Below are 19,993 nucleotides of genomic sequence, written 5' to 3' on the forward strand. Positions count from 1 at the left end.
CGTCAATTTTGTTTGGGAGCCACGTTGCACGACCGCGCAATTGTCAGTTAAAGCGACGCAGTGCCGAATCCCAAAAAGTGCTCTGGTCTTTGGGCATGCAAATGGGGCTTAATTGGTAAAGTGTATGTAAAGCCAACACTTTATTATGTTTTAGATAAAATGTGGTGGTGTTTGGACTTCTGTTATGTTTTTTTTTTTGTTTGCTGTTTGTGTCCCTGCTGGGCAGATTCACCTTCACTATTTATCATGGTCACCATAGACTCCGCTACAGATGGTGATGAAAATTTTAAATTTGATGTTATAGGAACAGGAGGCAAGGGGGAAAAAACATCCAATGAGGGCACGTTTGGTGACAATTGTCTAAGGATATATTCCCTTGCTTTAGCGAGACATCTATACTTGCCGCTGTGTTTCTGGGACAGGAAGTGCTTAGAAATCCCCTTGACAGTGCACAAATGGCAAAAAAAGAAAACGGACGGGTGTCATAACCATTTTTTACGCTATCCAAAATTCAAGTTTTTTTTTTTTTTTTTTTTTTTTTTTTTTTTTTTAATTTACATATACTTTAATTGAAAGGTTTTAGAATAGATTTTAAAGGTGTTTATTTCTGTGTTTTACACATGTACGTCAAACCTGGGCGGCACAGTGGTGTAGTGGTAGCACTCTCACCTAGCAGTAAGAAGGGTCACTGGTTCGAATCCCAACCAGGACACTACCTGCTTGGAGTTTGCATGTTCTCCCTGTGCCTGCGTGGGTTTCCTCCGGGTACTCCGGTTTCCTCCCACACTCCAAAGACATGCTGGTAGGTTAATTGGCTCCTGTCTAAATTGTCCCTAGTATGTATGAATGTGAGTTAGGGACCTTAGATCGTAAGCTCCTTGAGGGTAGGGACTGATGTGAATGTACAATGTATATGTAAAGCGCTGCGTAAATTGACGGCGCTATATAAGTACCTGAAATAAATAAAATAAATAAATAAACCTGCTCTTCCCCCTAAACACCAACACAGTGAATACAAAATCCTGAAAGAGGACATATACTGATAAGCCAAATCTAAGCCATACCTATAAATAACCATTTAGACAGCAAGTAAAACATATCCCTGACTAGTATATTATTTTTGTTTTATAGATATCTCTTATACCATACTACTGATGAGTGGGCAAGCCCCCCCCGAAAAGCGATTGAGCTTTATTAGATGTCAAGAGATCTTTGGCTTTCGTATTTTATGCTATCATGTTAATATGTATACATATACCCATGTACCTGTACTAGATGACCCTTATTGATATGCCTCTTAGATGTCAACCTTTTGTCAACTTTACCTTTTTGATACTGCATTATGGATGATTGTCTGGTTTTATTCTGTTTAATAAACTACTTTAATTTCATTTTTATATTTATTTTTATTTATTCATATATGTATTTTTTTTTATGACGCGTCTCATTTAAAGTCCCATTGACCACTATTTTTTCTTGTATGCAACATAACAGGGATGGAGATGTGTCATGGTGGGTGTCAGGTCACAATTTTTCCTGTCTATGTCCCTGAAGTTATGTGTTGAAAGCAGAAAAAAATGGGTATCACAGTTGTGTGTAGGTCTGCGTATCAGAACTGGAACACTGAGCAATGGAAGGAGGTGGCCTAGTCATGTTTTCTTTTCTTTTAAATCACGTGCATACCTGGGTGCGTGTGCATCACTTGCTTTGAGAAAAGATGACACCCAGGATGCAGTATGGGGAAAAAAGCCAAGCCATTAGAGGAAATGTTCTGCCACTCATGTAGATGTTACTTGAAACTAGGGTTGCACCTATACCGCTACTAGTAGCGGTATTGGTGCCGACACTAAACATTTGCGCGAGTATTGGTACTCATGTAAATGCTCTGATGCTTGATCTGATACCTGTTTTATCGGGCCAGGCATCCTTGGCATAGCAGGGAGGGCGGGCAGCCTCACAGGTGATTGTGCGGTGGTGGGGGGAGGTACAAGCACCGATCTCCCTGTGTGGCTTTTAATAAAGCATCGGACAGCCGCTTCTCTTCCTCTCCCTCCCCCGGCTGTCAGATGCTTTACTGAAAACCACACAAGGCGATCAGTGCTTGTACCCACCCCCACCACTGCACGGATCATCCCCTGGCTCCTGGTTCCCCCTTCGGCTCCTCTGTGTGTCCCTCGCTCTCACCGGCTCCCCCGTATGGCTCTCGCTCTCTCTGGGTCCTCCTCTGGTCCCCCCTGCCCCAGATCTTTCAGGATGGAGAGCAGAGGAAGGAGCCGATAAATATGTCATTTACCGGCTCCTTCCGTGGTCACTGATTCTGTCCGTTCATAACTAAGCATTGTGAACTGTATTTACGATGCTTCAGTTTATGAATGGAGAGGAGCCTCTGTCTCCTCTCCGTTCATCTTCAGTGCAGCTGAGGCTGCTGAGAAAGGGACTTGGGAATCTGTGTTCTCTGTCCCTCTCTCTGTCTCAAAGGGGAGATATCAGGGGTCTGTTTAGACCCCTGATATCTCACCAAAGACCCCAACAGGGCTGATGGGGGGAATTTATAATATTTAAAGGTTAAAAAAAAAAAAATGGAATTGGAATCCCCATTAGCACTATTATGTCTTGGTTTAATAAGAAAGATTATATAATGTTTCTGGAGGAATTAACACGGTGTAGCCATCAGACTTCGAAATGCAATATATGGGGCTCTTGGAGAACTTTTAAAGCCTCTACAGATAAGTAGGTTTATAGCTCTCAGAAATAAAAGACCTAACTAATAAATTGCACGCGGATTAGGATTAATCCGCGTGCAATTAGGCCTGTGATTTTGCTGTATAATTGTATATCTGTATATTGAAGAGATATTACTATTATTCCTATGTTATAAACTATGTCAACGATAGTTGACACCCTCGCCCAAATCCCCCCCGCAGCTGCTATGTGGTATTTTTCCTTGTTAGAGAATGGACTGTAATAAAGAATGAATTGTAGTGTTTCTCCATTCTCCGTTGAAAATTTGCAAAATTTTGGTGGTCACCTTTTTATATATGTATTTTTTTTATTTATTTTTTTTTTAGATGTGTACAATGTGCCATTGTCCTGGAGCAACTATTGGTTGTGAAGTAAAGACATGCCGCAGGACTTACCATTATCACTGCGCTTTGCACGATAAAGCCCAAATACAGGAAAAACCATCACAAGGAATTTATCTGTAGGTATAATGTGAACTTTGATCTGAAGTAAAAAAAAAATGTATAAACCACAAGATTCTATCAATGTTTTGTGACAACATCTTTTTAAGGGGGGGTTGCATTGTTCTTCTCTCCACTGGCTCTTGACATGTTTCAAATTGGCACAACATTTGTTTACAGCCCCTGTTCCTCAAGGATCCAAGTGATAAGCTGTTAGAAGCCCCATTCTAGAACTTTGTGGGTCATGCCCTTCACCCAAATCTGGCTGTGACTTTCTTTTGTCATCTGCTTTTCACCATCCTGTACAACTGAACTCTGGGCAGAAACTTTATGATATAGATATTTCTCTTTCGTTCATTGACAGACACAGCGCTCAATTATTCAGAACCATAGGGTTATACCGCCCCCTACAGGATTATGACACTAGGCAGAAAAAAGACTTGGCTACGCCTATGGACAGTCCTAGGTACTATACCCCCCCCTCTTTCTGCTATAGGCCTTCAATCGGAGTTTTGCTGGAAAAAAAATATTAAAAGCCAGCAGCTACAAATACTGCAGCTGCTGACTTTTAATATATGGACACTTACCTGTCCAGGGAGCCCGCGGTGTCGGCAGCCGAAGCCGATCCGTCCTTCGGCTCTCGGCTGCTGCCGCCGCCATCCTCAGGAAATAAGGAAGTGATGCCGTGCGGCTTCACTTCCTGGTTCCCTACTGCGCATGCGCGTCCTCACAGGTCCCTGCTGTATTCTGTGTCTCACAGAATACAGCGGGGGAGGACAGGGTAGGTGGCGGAAGTGGCGTAGGTAACCGCAATCACCGCGGTGATCTATGCCAGGAAGTGGGAGCAAATACCTGTATTAGACAGGTATCTGCTCCCTCCACCCCCCTGAAAGGTGCCAAATGTGACACCGGAGGGGGGGGAGGAATCCAAAAAGTGGAAGTTCCATTCTCGGGTGGGACTCCACTTTCAGTTTTTTTTTTTCTGCTTGGTCAGGACCTAGTTCCCTGCTGGGATCTCTAGTCCTGGGAATTTTGTTTGTGGTTTTTTTTTTTCCTGAATTTTTCTCCGGTGAGATCTACAATCAACTGCCGGGCTGGGCGACGAACTGGACACTAAGTTTCAGTGGTTTCCCCAGTCTGGCCAGCGAGCGTGTGCAGACCGCAGCTATGCGCTAGGTCGGCTGCGACATAGCCCCACTGGACGGGAGCTGGCCCTGCGAGTTAAACCTCTCCTGAGGTCGCATACGACCAGGTATCAGCCTGAGTCGCAGCGTTCCTCATGGCAGACAGCCCCCCCAATTAGTTGGCAAGAGCATCTGTCTGGGAGCATTACCTACACGCTTTGCTGGATCGGTAAGAACGGGCCCCCTCCTCTCCTCCCCTGGGCGTGGCACGGGTACTCCCTGGGGTTCTTGTCCCTCCGGGGTTCTCCCCCCCCCCCCCCCCCCCCCCCCCCCCTTCCTTCCTGGGTGAGGCCCAGGCTTCTGGCCTAGGTGCTTTTGGACACACTGCCCCCCCCTTCCACCCTTGGGGTTGGTACTGGGGGGGTATCTCTTGGGCTTGGGAGGCGATTGACCGGATGTCTGTGATCGGAGGACCGCCTGCGGCGACCCTCCCGTAATTTAGGCCGCAGCTTTGCGGCCTACCGACTTGGTGCTGGGTGAGTGGCCCCAGGGCGGGCGACAGAGGCCACTGCTTTCTGTCTGTTTTTGTCCACCCTCCATTCAGTGCCACCCCCCAACCCTATCGACATCTCGAATGCTTACTTACACATTCCACTATGCGCCTGAACCCAACACTTCCTCCGTTTTTGCTGTGGGCGCTGAGCATCAGCGTGTGGTGTTGCCCTTTTGATCTTGCCACCACTCCCCAGGTGTTCACAAGGTGTTTTGCCCCGGGATCTGGCATGGTTACGTCAGTGGGGGTTTGCACTCCTGGGCTGCCTGGACTATCTTCTGCGAGTCCTCGACTACCCCGCGGGGCGAGGTAGCTCCTATACAGACCTTGACAGATTTTAGTTGGCTTCTATACTATCTGAAGTCTACTTTGGCCCCTTCCGCAACTTCGGATTATGTGAGCCTAACCCGGGCTTCATCTCTGTCCAAAGTGTTTCTTTGGACAAACTCCAGAAGTTGCATGCTGAGTTTTTCATTTACTTTTTTCCGGCAGGTGGGCCTCCCTGCGGACCTGCATGTGGGTGTTTGGGTCTGATGGTATTTACCATTTATTTTTATTTTTTTTTTTTTTTTTTGAGGCGATTCCATTTGTGCAGTTCCATACAAGCTCCCTTTAGGGAGATCCTGGCATAATGGGACAAGTGCCCGAGGTCTCTGGACAATCTGTTTCGGCTGAGCCAGGAAACCAGAGGTACAGTACACAGTCCCTTTGTAAGTCAGAAATCCAGCATTCTCTATTCTGTGAAGAGCCCTCTGTTCCCCCCAAATCCTGTTCATAAAGACCAGTGGTTACTGTTCCCTCTATCCCCCTTGCTACCGGTCTTGTACATTTCCTCCCAGTAGTTGTCAGTAAAGCAAGCTCTTGGCACAGTTGGGGGACACCATAGTCTCATCAGACTCCCTGTCTGATCCTCCCACTGTACAGTATAGGCCAGGAGTCTGATTTATCCCTTAAACATATTCATCTCATACACGCCCACACTGCTGCCTATTCACTTTGAGGGCAGATCAGACTAGGAGTCAGACTATTTGGTCCACCCACTGCATCAAGAGCTCGCTTTCCTTAGAACTACAGTCTGAATTGGGGGGCAATGTAGGCGTGACTGTAGGTGGGTATGGTATGACCCAGACTGCTAACTTGTCTATCTAACTATGCTGTACAGTGAGCAGATCAGACCAGGAGTCTGAGACTTTCCAGTCTACCCACTGCAGCAAGAGCTTACTTTATTACTAAGACCGCAAACTGTCCTGAAACAGCACTGAGACAGTATGCAGCATGAATGGGTGGTACTGTGAATGTGTATGGGATGAATCAGACTCCTAGTTTGTCCATCTAACTATGCTGTACACTGGGCAGATGAGACCAGGAGTCTCTGAGATTCTTTTGTCCTCCAATTGTACAGCATAGTTAAATGGACAAGCCAGGAGTCTGATTCATCACGCACACACCCACATTGCTGCCCATTCAGACTCTAAATCCCATGGAATTTCTTTATCGTTCATCACTGGACACAGATTAGCCATAATAACTGGTTATACGCCACCTATAAAAAAATAAAGGGCAATCAGCGCAAACTGTACCTATAAAAATATGCAAGCTGAACACTAAAGGATAACACCAACCTCAATATCAATCGTAAAACAAATAAGTGCAGTGCAAAATAAAAACGAAAAAGTTATTAAAAGTCCAATATGTATATATCAGTATATTCAAAAGTCCATAAGATCCAATCTGTAACAAAATTCTTCTGGGTGCACACAGGTTAATCACTTTCCAACAGATGTAGTAAGTAAATCATGAGGTTGCGCTTACCAGACCCGGTGGACCCATTAATTACAGGGGGTCAAAGAAAGCGTGAATGAACCAATGGCACACTGCTGGGCTAGCTGTCATCTGCTGGAGACAATCATCAGGAGGATCCGTTATACACAGGGAGATCCGTGTCGGTAACTGTGTTTCTACGAACCTTCCAGGACAGCAGGCATGCTTCCCGCCCTGTTATGGGTAGAGAAAGGAAGGTATACAATAGGTGGTAAGTGTCTAAAGACTCCTTGTGAATTGGTTGGGAGAGTTACTTTACAACAACTGGAGTTGTTCTCCCTGTGTATGACGGATCCTCCGGATGATTGTCTCCAGCAGATGACAGCTAGCCCAGCAGTGTGCCATTGGTTCATTCACGCTCTCTTTGACCCCCTGTAATTAAGGGGTCCACCGGAACTGGTAAGCGCAACCTCATGATTTACTTACATGATTTACTTACTACATCTGTTGGAAAGTGATTAACCTGTCTGCACCCAGAAGAATTTTGTTACAGATTGGATCTTATGGACTTTTGAATATAGTGATATATACATATTGGACTTTTAATAACTTTTTAGTTTTTATTTTGCACTGCACTTATTTGTTTTATGATACGCCACCTATAGGTCAATGGACACTGGCAAATCAAAAAAGACAGGAAGTCCTCCCCTATATAACCCCTCCTACACAGGAAGTTCCTCAGTTTTTTCACCAGTGTCTTGTAAGGTGATGGTCATGGTTGGAGAAGCTCTCCATAATCTAGCTAATAGAATGGTCCTGGAAACAGATCCCGCAGGATTTAAGGGACTATATAATCGGATCCATCTGGACGGTGATACACTAAAATGGATGGTACCCAAACCTCGATTACATTGACTACTAGGTGCTGCCTGTAATGTGACCCTTGGGGCACTGGACCCTGGGATCCGGACCCTTGGTAAAAACTCCAAAGGAAATCCGGCAGGGTACTCTACAGGTCCAAGGGAGTGGCCCCAAATTCAAGGGGACCCGGTCCTTGAAGGTCCAAGAGACAGAGCCCCGCCGAGTCTAGCTTTTTAAGCAGAGTCCTGCAGCGGGATTGGTAAGTGTTTTAAAACTCTTCTCTTTTGCACTTGCTCAAACCGTTTAAAAAAAAAAAAAAAAAAAAATGCACAGCATCTTTTGTGTGTGAGACCAGGTGTCATGTTTTCTCTAGCCACTTGGGGGCAGTGATGTCACGGATTCAGCGGGGGCTCTCATGTGGAGGCTTCCAGCCTGGTTAAACCCAGCAGAAGGCGGGCGGTTCTTGGATCCCCCTGCCCCCACACCTAGTTTCTACTCCGGTGCCTTCGGTGGCCCTTTCCAACCGCTATGCATGCGCGGGAATGGCACGACGAGCATGCACATGTACAGGAAGCTACGAGTGTGCATGTTGTAAGAGCGTGCACACCAAACATGCGCAGCAGGGGCGGAAGTGGCCATATTTAGGAGGTGTTCCTGGCTTTATGCTCCTGTGAGTAGGCTGGAAGGGACACAGAGCAGCCTCAGCTGGGCACGTGAGTCACTGTGGGCGGATGGACCAGGGCACTGCATGTCCTGTAAGAGCTGTGTACTGCAAAGACGGGGTGCAGTATTTTGCAGGACGGTTGAGTACATAAGGAGAATTTTTTTTTTTTTGATACCTGAAGTTTTTTTGTCTCAGGCATGTCTTCCCGGAAGAGGAGTGGAGGAGGCACATCAGGAAGGGGCGCGAGTGCGCCACCATCAGTAGTGGAGGATTCCAGCCATAGATCTGCTGTGTTTAACTCTCCTGAAAGACCTGAGGCAACTGGCCAGTCTGAGCCATTATGGTTGTCAGGCATTGTAGTGACAGCTAATGCTTCTGCCTCAACCTACATCACAAAGGACGTCTTGGCATCAACTTTAGCTGGGCTAGAGGGAAAGCTAGCAGGTATGATTGCTTCAGTTTCCCAAGGTGGAAGGAAACGGGATAGATCCCTTTCACCTGAGCCCCCACCTGCATTGAAACAGGATTGGGCAAAAGATGTGGAAGAAGTGTCAGTAAATGATTAGGAGGAAGGTCAGGCTACAGACTCCACTTCTGAGGAGTCAGGTTCTGAAGAACGATTTTCAGCCTCTTAATCCCAGAGACTGTTAATCTAGTCCCTCATGGATATGGTCCGATCAGGATTTAAATTGCCACCTGGAAAGGTCCCTAAGGTTTCCTTTTCATCTTTAGGCTCTCTTCTTCCTCCACAGAGTTTGCCGGCCTTCCCCTTGCATCCATTGCTAGAGCAAATTGTATGCTGACTGGGATCACCCTGATAAGCTTTTTATTCCTCCTAAATGGTTTGCACTTTTGTATCCTATGAAGGAAAAGTTTATAAAGAAATGGAGTATGCCATCGGTGGACGCTGCCATTTCTTCTGTGAATAAGAGTTTTGCCTGTCCTGTAGATAATGCCCAGGTGTTTAAGGATCCAGCGGATAAGAAATTTGAGTCTTTATTAAAGGCGGCATTTTCTATTGCTGGGTCTGCTGCACAACCAGCTGTGGCAGCTGTAGGTATCTGTCAGTCTCACCCATCAGGGGGTGTCTGCTGAGGAATTGGCAGAGTTACCTCGTGCCTTATGTTTCACAGTAGTAGATGCTCTTAAAGATTCCATACAACAGGTGTCCCGTTTGCCCTTCTATCAGTATATATGCGCAGGATTCTTTGGTTATCTAACTGGTCTGCGGAGTTTCCCTGCAAAACATTATTAGCTGGTTTCCCGTTTCATGGGGAGCGGCTATTTGGAGAAGATCTGGATAAATATATCCAGAAGATTTCCGGGGGATAAAAGTGCGCTTCTACCAGTTAAAATGAGCAGAAGACCTTCCTTTTAAGGTCTAGTGCTTCAGTACCCAGCACTTCCAATTTCAGGCAGTTTCCACGGCCTCAGCCATCCGGGTCTAGAGCGCAGAAGAAGCCCTGGGCCCAGAGGCCCCCTAAATCCAGTCCCAAACCCTCCTTATGAAGGGGCGCCCCCACGCACGCGGATGAAGGGGGAGGCTATTGGAGTTCTCAGGCGCCTGGGAAGAAGTGATCCGAGACAAGTGGGTTATGTCTACGGTGTCTCGGGTACAAAATAGAATTCCTGGGGCTTCCCCCTCTCAGTTCTTAAGGTCCAACGTCCCCACAGATCCAGTAAAGAAGGTCCTTTTTTCAGGCAATAGATCATCTAAGGTCACAAGGGCTTTTACTCACTCAAATCTTTTTATAGTCCCAAAGCCAAATGGAGATGTGAGGCCTATTATGGATCTCAAGGCTCTGAATCATTTTCTAGACATTCGCTCCTTTCGGATGGAGTCAATTCGGTACATCATAGCCTCCTTGCACGGTAAGTAATTTTTGGTGTCCATCGACATCAAAGATGCATACCTACATGTGCCAATCTGCAGATCCCATCAAGGGTTTCTGCGATTCGCAGTAGGCAACCAACATTTTCAGTTTGTGACGCTGCCCTTCGGGTTAGCCACGGCACCTTGTGTATTCACAAAGGTACCGGCTCCTGTGTTGACAATTCTAAAAGCTTAGGGAATATAGGTTGTAGGATACCTGGATGATATTTTGATAGATCAAAGACCTGGGGCGGAATGTAACCCGGGCGGTTCAGTTCTTGGAACGTCTGGGTTGGGTTCTGAACTGGTTAAAATCGGCCCTGCAGCCAGTTCAGCACCTAGAGTATCTGGGGTTGATATTAGACACGGTAAAGAATAAAGTATTTTTTCCACCACTGAAGATCAGAGCCATGAAAAACCTTTTCCAGGTCATAAGAGGGGAAAAAATATCCCTCCATTCGCCTGTGTATGAGGCTACTGGGGAGAATGGTGTCTTCATTTGAAGCAGTCCCTTGCACAATTCCACTCCAGACCACTACAGAACAACATTCTGTCTGTCTGTCTGGAGCAAGACTGTCCAGGCTCTGGACTGGCACATGTCTCTTCGGCTGAAAGTGCGCCAAAGCCTCAGTTGGTGGATGATAGCCAGGAATCTGGAAAAAGGAGAGTCCTTTTTACCAGTGGTCTGGAAGGTGGTGACGACTGATGCCAATTTCTCTGGATGGGGGGGCAGTCCTATAGGAGGCCACTGTCCAGGGAGGGTGGTACTGAACGGAGAGGTGCTTGCCCATCAACATTTTGGAGATTCGGGCAGCTCGCTTGGCCCTAAGCTTCTGGACTTCCAGATTGAGTGATGTCCTGTGAGGGTCCAGTCCGACAACGCCAGGGCTGTGGCCTACATCAATCACCAGGGAGGCACCAGGGTTCAAACAGCCCAGAAAGGAGGTGGATTGCATGCTGACCTGGGCAGAAAAGTTTGTACCATTCCTATCAGCGGTATTTATTCCTGGATGTGGAAAATTGGCAGGCGGACTTTGAGACGCCAGCAGATGTTTCCAGGGGAATAGTCCCTAAACCCCGAAATCTCTTTGTTGATTTGCTGTCGATTGGGGGGGGGGGGGGGGTTCGGGGTGTAGACCTGCTGCTGTCCAGGTTCAACAGGAGACTAGACAGTTTTGTGTCCAGAAGCAGGGACCCGCTTGCATTAGGGGCAGATGCCTTAGTAGTCCCGTGGGATCGGTCCCCTCTCATCTATGCCTTCCCTCCAATCCGGCTATTACCTAGGCTACTGCACAGGATTGGGGAAGAGAGAAAACCGGTGATTCTAGTAGCTCCAGCCTGGCCCAGAAGGACTTGGTATGCACAAATTGTAAGGTTCGCGATAGGGAATCCATGGGTTCCTCCACTCCATCCGCAAGGTCCGATATTCCATCCTGTTTTACGGTCTCTAAATTTTAACAGTTTGGCTGTTGAAACCAGGATTTTAAAAGACCGGGTCATTTCTGGGCCAGAAATGTCTACCACGTTAAATGCTAGGAAGCTAGTCTCTAGGAGTATCTAATATAGAATCTGGAAATCCTACATTGCCTGGTGTGAGGCCAGGAGGTGGCACCCCCCAAAATATATCATCGGGAGAATTCTGGCTTTTTTGCAAAAAGGGGTGGAAATGAATCTGGTTTTAAGTACAATCAAAGGTCAAATTTCAGCCTTAACAATTTTTTTTCAGAGGCCTATTGCTGCTCACTCCTTAGTACGAACATTTGTACAGGGGATGATTCTTGTGCTTCCCCCAGTCAGACCACCTCTGTGCCCATGGGATTTAAATTTAGTCCTGAGGGTCTTACAGAGGCAATCTTTTCAGCCTATTTGGCAGATTCCTTTGGTCCTTTTGACAAGAAAATTTCGTTTTCTTGGTTGCAGTGACATCGGCCAGGAGGGTGACAGAATTGGCAGCTCTGTCCTGTAAAGAACTATTTTTGATCTTGCACCAGGATAGGGCTGGTTTTGCGGCCACAACCGGAATTTTTGCCTAAGGTAGTGTCCAGTTTTCATCTGAATCGGGATGTCATTCTGCCTTCCTTTTTTCCAAATCCACAATCTACAGAGGAGAAATTATTTCATTCTCTTGATGTAGTACGAGCTATCAGGATCTATCTGAAGATGTCGGCTCAGATTCGGAAGACTGATGCTCTGTTTATATTGCCAGAAGGTCCCAAGAAGAGAAAGGCAGCGTCTCAGCCGACTATTTCCCAATGGATTCGCCACAAGATTGTTCAGGTGTATAGATTAAGGGGTAAGGCCCCACCTTTTCCAGTAAGGGCACACTCTACCAGGAGGCTGAGTGCTTCATTGGCAGTTCATAATCAAGAATCGATGGCTCAGATTTGCAAGGCTGCTGTTTGGTCTTCGATGCATACATTCACTAGGTTTTATCAAGTGAATGTTAGGACTCAGGAGGATGTTGCTTTTGGACGCAGTGTACTGCAGGCAGCAATATAAATCCTGTTGTTCTGATGGTGTTTCTTTGGTCATAATGGGTTCCCTCCCCTCATAAGCATTGCTTGGGGACGTCCCAGTTATTATGGCTGCTCTGTGTCCCGTGATGTGCGATAAAGAAAATAGGATTTTTTCCACAGCTTACATGTAAAATCGATTTCTTGTAGTACATCAAGGGACACAGAGATCCCTCACCTCTCGTCTGGGAAGTTTATTGCTTGCTATAAAACTGAGGTACTTCCTGTGTAGGAGGGGGTTTTATAGGGGAGGACTTCCTGTCTTTTTTTGATTTGCCAGTGTCCATTCACCTATAGGTGGCGTATAACCAGTTAGTTATTATGGCTGCTCTGTGTCCCATGATGTACTCCAAGAAAAGGATTTTACAGGTAAGCTGTTGAAAAAAATTCTATTTTACTCTTCGTATGTGCTAGCAAACGCAGGAAGTGATGTCGCTGCTTCAGAGGTCCCTCCTCCTGGAGCCCAGGAATAGAGAAAATCCTGTGTAATGAGATGATATCTCTGGTTTTTAAAATGTTTTGTACAGTGTGCGATTTTAATCTAAATCACATTAGCAGTTTTGCTTCACTTTACAGAGCTAATGTGCAAATGTTATCACTATCCCAGAGTTCTTATTTAAAAGCTCTCTAACCACTGCTGCTTTTATCCCTTGCTTATCAAACTCGTCAAGCAGATGGCTGTAGCATTTAAATTTTCATTTGTGATGGTTTGCCTGAAGCTTCCAGTCTCATTTCTTGAATCCATCTCATGTCATTACATGTGATTACTGAAACTTTGGTGCAAAATGCGTTTGATCTGCACAGCCATCAAGAGGTATTTCTTTAGATGTCTCGAATACCTGCTACTAGTGGCAAGAACATCCTCCAGTGGAAGAAACCTAAGGAACAGACTGCAAAGTCTTCTTCCTCTCTATTAAACATCCAGTTTTGTTTTTCCACTCCTTTGACCCAAGCTTGGCTCCCAGACTTGAGACGTTATTGCTGAAGTGCCTATAGTAGAATAGTTTCAGGGGTTTTACTCCAACCTGTTTACTGTTCACAACCCTGAAGGGTCATCTGCCCAACCTTCGATCTCAAGGCTCTGTATGTCTTCATTCTGGTTTAGAAATTCCAAATAAAATCCATCAAATCGGTCATTGTACTTAACCAGGAAGACTCTGACACTCATCATGGATGCTTTTCTTCATGTCCCCATTATTCCAGTGCATCAGCAAGTTTCCTTCACTTTGCTTTAGAACTCGCACATTAGCAGTTTGTGGACCTGCCCTTTAGCCTCTCACCTACATCTTGGGTATTCACCAAGATGCTTGTCCCAGTCTTAGCCCTGCTGTACTCACGGCATCCATATTATGGGACACTTAGAGGGAACGGCCTGTGCTGGCTTTGTCAAACATGTTCAACTATCCGAGATGGTACAGTGGTTCAGATGTATTCCGAACCTTCTGAAATCATCACATAAACTGTGTCATGATTTGCAGTGTCTGGTTCTAGTTCTGGACACAGCTCAGGACAAAGGGTCCCTTCTACGGAGGAACTTTAGACTCCCCAGTCTCTCATATTCGAACTGTTTACTCCCTATTGCATAAGAGTTCTAGGTCTGATAGCAGCCTCTTTCGAGGCAATTCTATTTGCCCAGTTTCACTTCAGACCTCTACAGTTCAACATTCTGTTGTCATAGGATAAATCGATCTTGACCCAGTACCTTTGGTAAGAAGGGCAAATCTACCAACCTACTTCACAGTTCCTGTTTGGAGCCCATTCTAGACAGGGGCATTTCTGAATCAGATTTCTGCAGTGTCTCAAGGTTGGAAGTCTGCTTTTCATAAGGTCTTTCAGGACATGGCTGGTATATTTAAATTCATGTGAGTCTTGGGACCTCCACCTCAAAAGTTACTGCATGGGAAGAATCCTGTATTGTGCAACTGGTTCTGGACCAGCATTTTGCTCTCTGCATCATCAAAAGTCTGGTCTCTGCCCTTTCTATTCTGTTTCGGAGATTGTTGGCCTCCTACTCTTAAAGACCTTTCTGCAGAGGAGTCTCCATATAGTTACTGTCTGTTCCCCTGAGACGCCATGAGAACTGAATCTGGTTCTCTCTGTGGTTCAGAAACAGCAGTCTGAACCTATTGGAGATATTCTCTACTTTTGCCTACAAGGTGGTATTTCTTGTAGCAATCACCTCTGAGGCAAGTTGCTAGCCTTTTCTGATTTTTTTTTTTTGCATAGGTATAAGGTGGTATTGAGGCCCAGGAGTTTGTTGGTGGAATTTGTTTAGCCTCATCTGATGCTTTCTTCATTCTGTGTTGTCCTTGCTGGCCTAATTATCCGCTGTATCGCTTTTACAAGTGACGGGAGGGGTCATCTTTTAGATCCTAGATGTCTCCATAAAGAGGACCTGTCATGCTTTATTGCTATCACAAGGGCTGTTTGCGTTTCTTGTGAGGGCAATAAAAGTGATTTAAGAAAAAAGAAATGAAAGGAAACATATAAGTTGTGTTTTGTTTTTTTTTGTTTTTTTTTTTTAAAGAATAAATAAACCAACAAATAATTATGCGCTCTGTGCTAGGGGGTAATGCTACACAGTATGATCCTGATGCAGGGAAAAAAAAAACCAATATAATAGAGTGTGCAAAACCTCTGACCATAAAAATCACAATGAAAGCAAACAAAGAAGTGATTCAAATAATGTTGGCATCCAATAAATAAAACCATAACTAACCAAAACTATAAAGTGTAAAAATAAATGCATATTCAATATAAATCAAGCAATGGTATAGTAGAAATGAAAGTCCACTCCCAAAGGGATATATAAGGCTTCGCTAGGGGAGGACCTGGTAGGCGTGAAGGTTGTTTCCATAACCTGGTATGATTCATATTTCGTTTATCCTGCGCTAGTGATCTCTTAAAATATGGAGATCCTGGTTATCAGGTTAGGGAGTTCATATATCTGTTTGAGGTGGCTGGGACTAAAACACATGGAACGGTGGCATTTCATTTTCACACAATCTACTACACTGGCCCCCTAGTGGAGCCCTGAAATATTCTTCTGGGAATGGACTTTCATTTTCACACAAGATTGATTGTTTTTATTGGTCCCCTTGTGGAGTCCTATAGATCCCTTTAGGGAGTGGACTTTCATTTCTATCATATCTTTGTTTGATTTATCGAAACTAGTGAAATAGTAAAGGCGTGGGACTTTTAAGGCACAGCATGTTGTGTTTTTTTTTTTTTTTTTTTTTTTTTTTTTTTTTTTTTTAGTAAAATTAACATTTATTCAAATTTGCTAAAATTCGACAAGTTCAGTCCATATAATAACAAATTGCATTAAAATACAATTGTATATAAAATCAATCGATTTCGATAATGTGGTAATTGCTCATAGTAGTCTTTACAGCTCAACGTGTTTCTTGGACAAAGTCCTCTTCATCAGGAGCTATCAACACAGACTTTCTATAAATGCCATCTAAATAGAATGACAAACATTTTAGTAATCATATCAATCATAATTAGGGATGAGCCAAACACCCCCCGGTTTGGTTTGCATCCAGAACATGCGAACACCATTAAAGTCTATGGGACACGGACATGCATAATCAAAAGGGCTCATTTTAAAGGCTTATATGCAAGTTATTGTCATAAAGTGTTTGGGGACCTGGGTCCTGTCTCAGGGGACATGTATCAATGTAAAAAGAAGTTTTAAAAACGGCATTTTTTCGGGAGCAGTGATTTTATTAATGCTTAAAGTGAAACAATAAAAGTGTAATATTCCTTTAAATTTCGTACCTGGGGGTGTCTACAGTATGCCTGTAAAGGGGTGCATGTTTCCCGTGTTTAGAACAGTCTGACAGCAAAATGACATTTCTAAAGGGAAAAAAAAGTCATGTAAAACTACTATCGCTAGCGTCGGCTATAATGAATTGTCGGTCTGGCAATACACATAAAAGTTCATTGATAAAAACGGCATGGAATTTCCCCACAGGGAAAAAAATGCGCTCTCTCGTCCCCCCCTCTTTTCTTGTGGCCTGCCAGGTTGTGTGCTCGGATAAGGGTCTGGTATGGATTTTTGGGGGGACCCCACGCCTTTTTTTTTTTTTTTTTAATTTTGGCGCGGGGTTCCCCTTAAAATCCATACAAGGGGGACCCCCCACACCAGTCTGGCGCGGGGTTCCCCTTAATCTCCATACCAGACCTGAAGGGCCTGGTATGGAATTTAGGGGGACCCCCACGCCTTTTTTTTCTTTTTCCCATGTGGGGAAATTCCATGCCGTTTTTATCAATGAACTTTTATGTGTATTGCCGGACCGACAATTCATTATAGCTAGTGATAGGAGTTTTACATGACTTTTTTTCCTTTTAGAAATGTCATTTTGCTGTCAGACTGTTCTAAACACAGGAAACATGCGCCCCTTTACAGGCATACGATACACACCCCCCAGGTATGAAATTTAAAGGAATATTATTTTTTTGCATTGATACATGTCCCCTTGGGCAGGACCCAGGTCCCCAAACACTTTTTATGACAATACCATGCATATAAGCCTTTAAAATTATCACTTTTGATTTCTCCCATAGACTTTTAAAGGGTGTTCCGCGGCTTTCGAATTTGCCGCGAACAGCCCAAATTATTCGCTGTTTGGCGAACGGGCAAACAGCCAATGTTCGACCTGAACATAAATCCCATCCCAAATCGTACAACGAATTTTTTTTTTTTACAACAAGGTTGGTCTTTCTTAAAAAAACAGAAAATAGACATGGTATAATACACATACTTCTCGACCTAAGAATATAGCAGTTACATAGATTGGGTAAACAGTCACGTAAAAAAACATTGGTACTAGACATATCACCACGGGTTAACAGATGTCTCATTCTTACAGAATAAACATCCATAAAACAAGGGGGCCCAAAAGGGAAGGGGGGGGGGGGAGGCCCCCGCAAAGTCAATAAAAAAAAAAAAAAAAAAAAAAAAAAAAAAGGGGAATACCACAAGTTCTACATGTCCGGTAGTAGACAGCTAACAGGTGGCCTAGATGGGCTCAGTCCATGGCTGCCAAATTCTCTCATACTTCATGGGGCACCCTCTGCTTATATATGTCAACTTGTACAATGGCAGCACTGTAGTAACCAATTTTTTTTCCACACAATACAACGAAAATTTTTACTTAATTGCTTATTACCCTGCAAGGGAATTTTTCCTCAGGGGTGGAGATGCAAGGGTACACATACATATAAGCGCAGGGGTCCCAGAGTACCCTCTCCTCCTTCCCCTCCTCCAGCCTATAATTTGCTTAACCACTTCAGCCTCGGAAGAATTTACCCCCTTCCTGACCGACACTGCTTTGCTTTGACTGACAATTGAGCGGTCGTGCGACGTACCCAAACAAAATTGACGTCCCTTTTTTTTCCCCGCAAATAGAGCTTTTTTTTGGTTGGATTTGATCGCCTTTGGTTTTTATCTTTTGCGCTATGAACAAAGAGTGACAATTTTGAAAAAAAACGCATTATTTTTTACTTTTTGCTATAGTAAATATCCCCCAAAAAATATAAAAAAAACGATTTTTTTTCCTCAGTTTAGGCCGATATGTATTCTACATATATTTGGTAAAAAAAAAAAACGCAATCAGCGTATATTGATTGGCTTGCGCAAAAGTTATAGTGTCTACAAAATAGGGGATTTATACCATTTTTATTTATTTATTTTTTTTCACTAGTAATGGCGGCGATCTGTGATTTTTATTGTGACTGCGACATTATGGTGGACACATCTGACCATTTTGACACATATTTGGAACCATTGGCATTAATACAGCAATCAGTGTGATTAAAAATGCATTGATTACTGTAAAAATGTCACTGGCAGTGAGGGGGTTAACACTAGGGGGCGGTGAAGGGGTTAACTGTGTTCCCTGGGAGATGATTGTAACTGAAGGGGGATGGGACTAACTACAGGAAGTGACAGATCGTGGTTCCTAGCTAATAGGAACACATGATCTGTCACATCTGTCAGAACAGAAAGGGAAGTGTGTGTTTACACACACTCGCCCCTGTTTTGTGTCTCCTGGTCACGATCGCTCGTGGCCGGCGGTCATCGCGACCGTCGGCCAATGAGCATCGGCACCCCCGTTGTGCAGCGGGTGCGCGCCTGCTATCCGGACCCCGCGAGATCACGTACAGTAACGTGATTTCGCGCAGGGAAGCCAGCCTGCTGCAGTAAAACTGCGGCGTCTGGTTCGGAAGCAGTTTAACTTTTAAAATTTTACAAAAAAAAACAAAAAATGCTGTGCCTGAAAAGTCCCACGCCTTTTACTATTTTAATAGTTTTGATGCATCAAGTTTAGGGATGCGGCACAGAGCTTGTATTATAATCTTCTGATCAGTTTGAATATGCGTTTATTTTTTCACTTTATTGGTGGTTTATTTATTGATGCCAATATTATTTGTATCACCTTTTTTTGTTTGCTTTCACTGTCATTTTTATGGTCAGCGGTTTTGCGCGTTTTTTTTTTTTTCTTTAAATAAGAATGAAAAAAGTTTTTTAAAAGCACCCCCCCATGCTCTTGCACAGAGGCCACTGCTTATGTAGGTCGCACACGCATGTGTAAATGGTATTTGCGCCACATGTGAAGTATCGCCATGAATGTTATAGCGAGGGCAATAATTCTAGCTCTAGACCTCTTTTGTAACTCTAAACTGGTAACCTGTAAAAAAATGTTTAAAGCGTCACCTATGAAGATTTTAAGCATCATAGTCGCCATTCCACGAGCGTGCACAATTTTAAAGCATGACATGTTTGGTATCCATTTTTTACTTGGTGTAACATCACTTTTATATTTTACCAAATAAGTGAGTTCTATATATTTTTTTTTCTTTAAAAATTGTGTTTGAAAAACAGGTGCGCAAATACCGTGTGGCATAAAAAAAATTGCAACAACCACCTTTTTTATTCTCTAGGACCTCTGCTGGAAAAAAAAGAAGGAAAAAATCTATCTATCTATCTATCTAAATATATCCAGGGTATTGCAGCTAGTAACAAACAATCCGCTAAATCACCCCACTGCCAGACTTCATACATCACTTCCAGAGACAATGAACAGTCTTTTGCTGGTTTTGTTTTTTGGTGTTTTATTAGGGGGTACAACTGGGATATGGATAGGAATAATGGGATGCCCATAGGATTTGTCATTGCCATATTTATAATTTAAGCACAATGTTAGAGCCAGAAGATTAGATGCGCATGGACATTAAATGTAAATCTCCTCCTGCATCTCCATGCAGACTGTTGCTCCTCCTGCATCTCCATGCAGACTGTTACTTCTCCTGCACAATCTTGCTTCCTTCTACCCACACTGGTTTCCTCCTGCACACACTTGTAGTTACTGAAATAAAGTATGTCACATCTTCTAATGGGTAATAGGGGCCCACTCTGAATAAGTCCCTTTACAGGCTCTGGCTGCTCGCTGCT

General features: G+C 44.2%; 1 protein-coding gene across 1 annotated transcript in view; it reads left to right on the forward strand.

The window, feature by feature from the left end:
- Nucleotides 1-19,993, forward strand: part of PHF6 (PHD finger protein 6) — an 80,741-nt gene that overhangs the window by 19,968 nt on the left and 40,780 nt on the right. Inside the window, exon 4 of the mRNA XM_073599182.1 lies at nt 3,069-3,202. Coding sequence (XP_073455283.1) covers nt 3,069-3,202 — 134 coding nt within the window. The remainder of the gene's footprint in view (nt 1-3,068; nt 3,203-19,993) is intronic.

The sequence above is a fragment of the Aquarana catesbeiana genome, linkage group LG09, assembly GCF_042186555.1.
Source record: "Aquarana catesbeiana isolate 2022-GZ linkage group LG09, ASM4218655v1, whole genome shotgun sequence".
NCBI classification, from domain to species: Eukaryota; Metazoa; Chordata; class Amphibia; order Anura; family Ranidae; genus Aquarana; species Aquarana catesbeiana.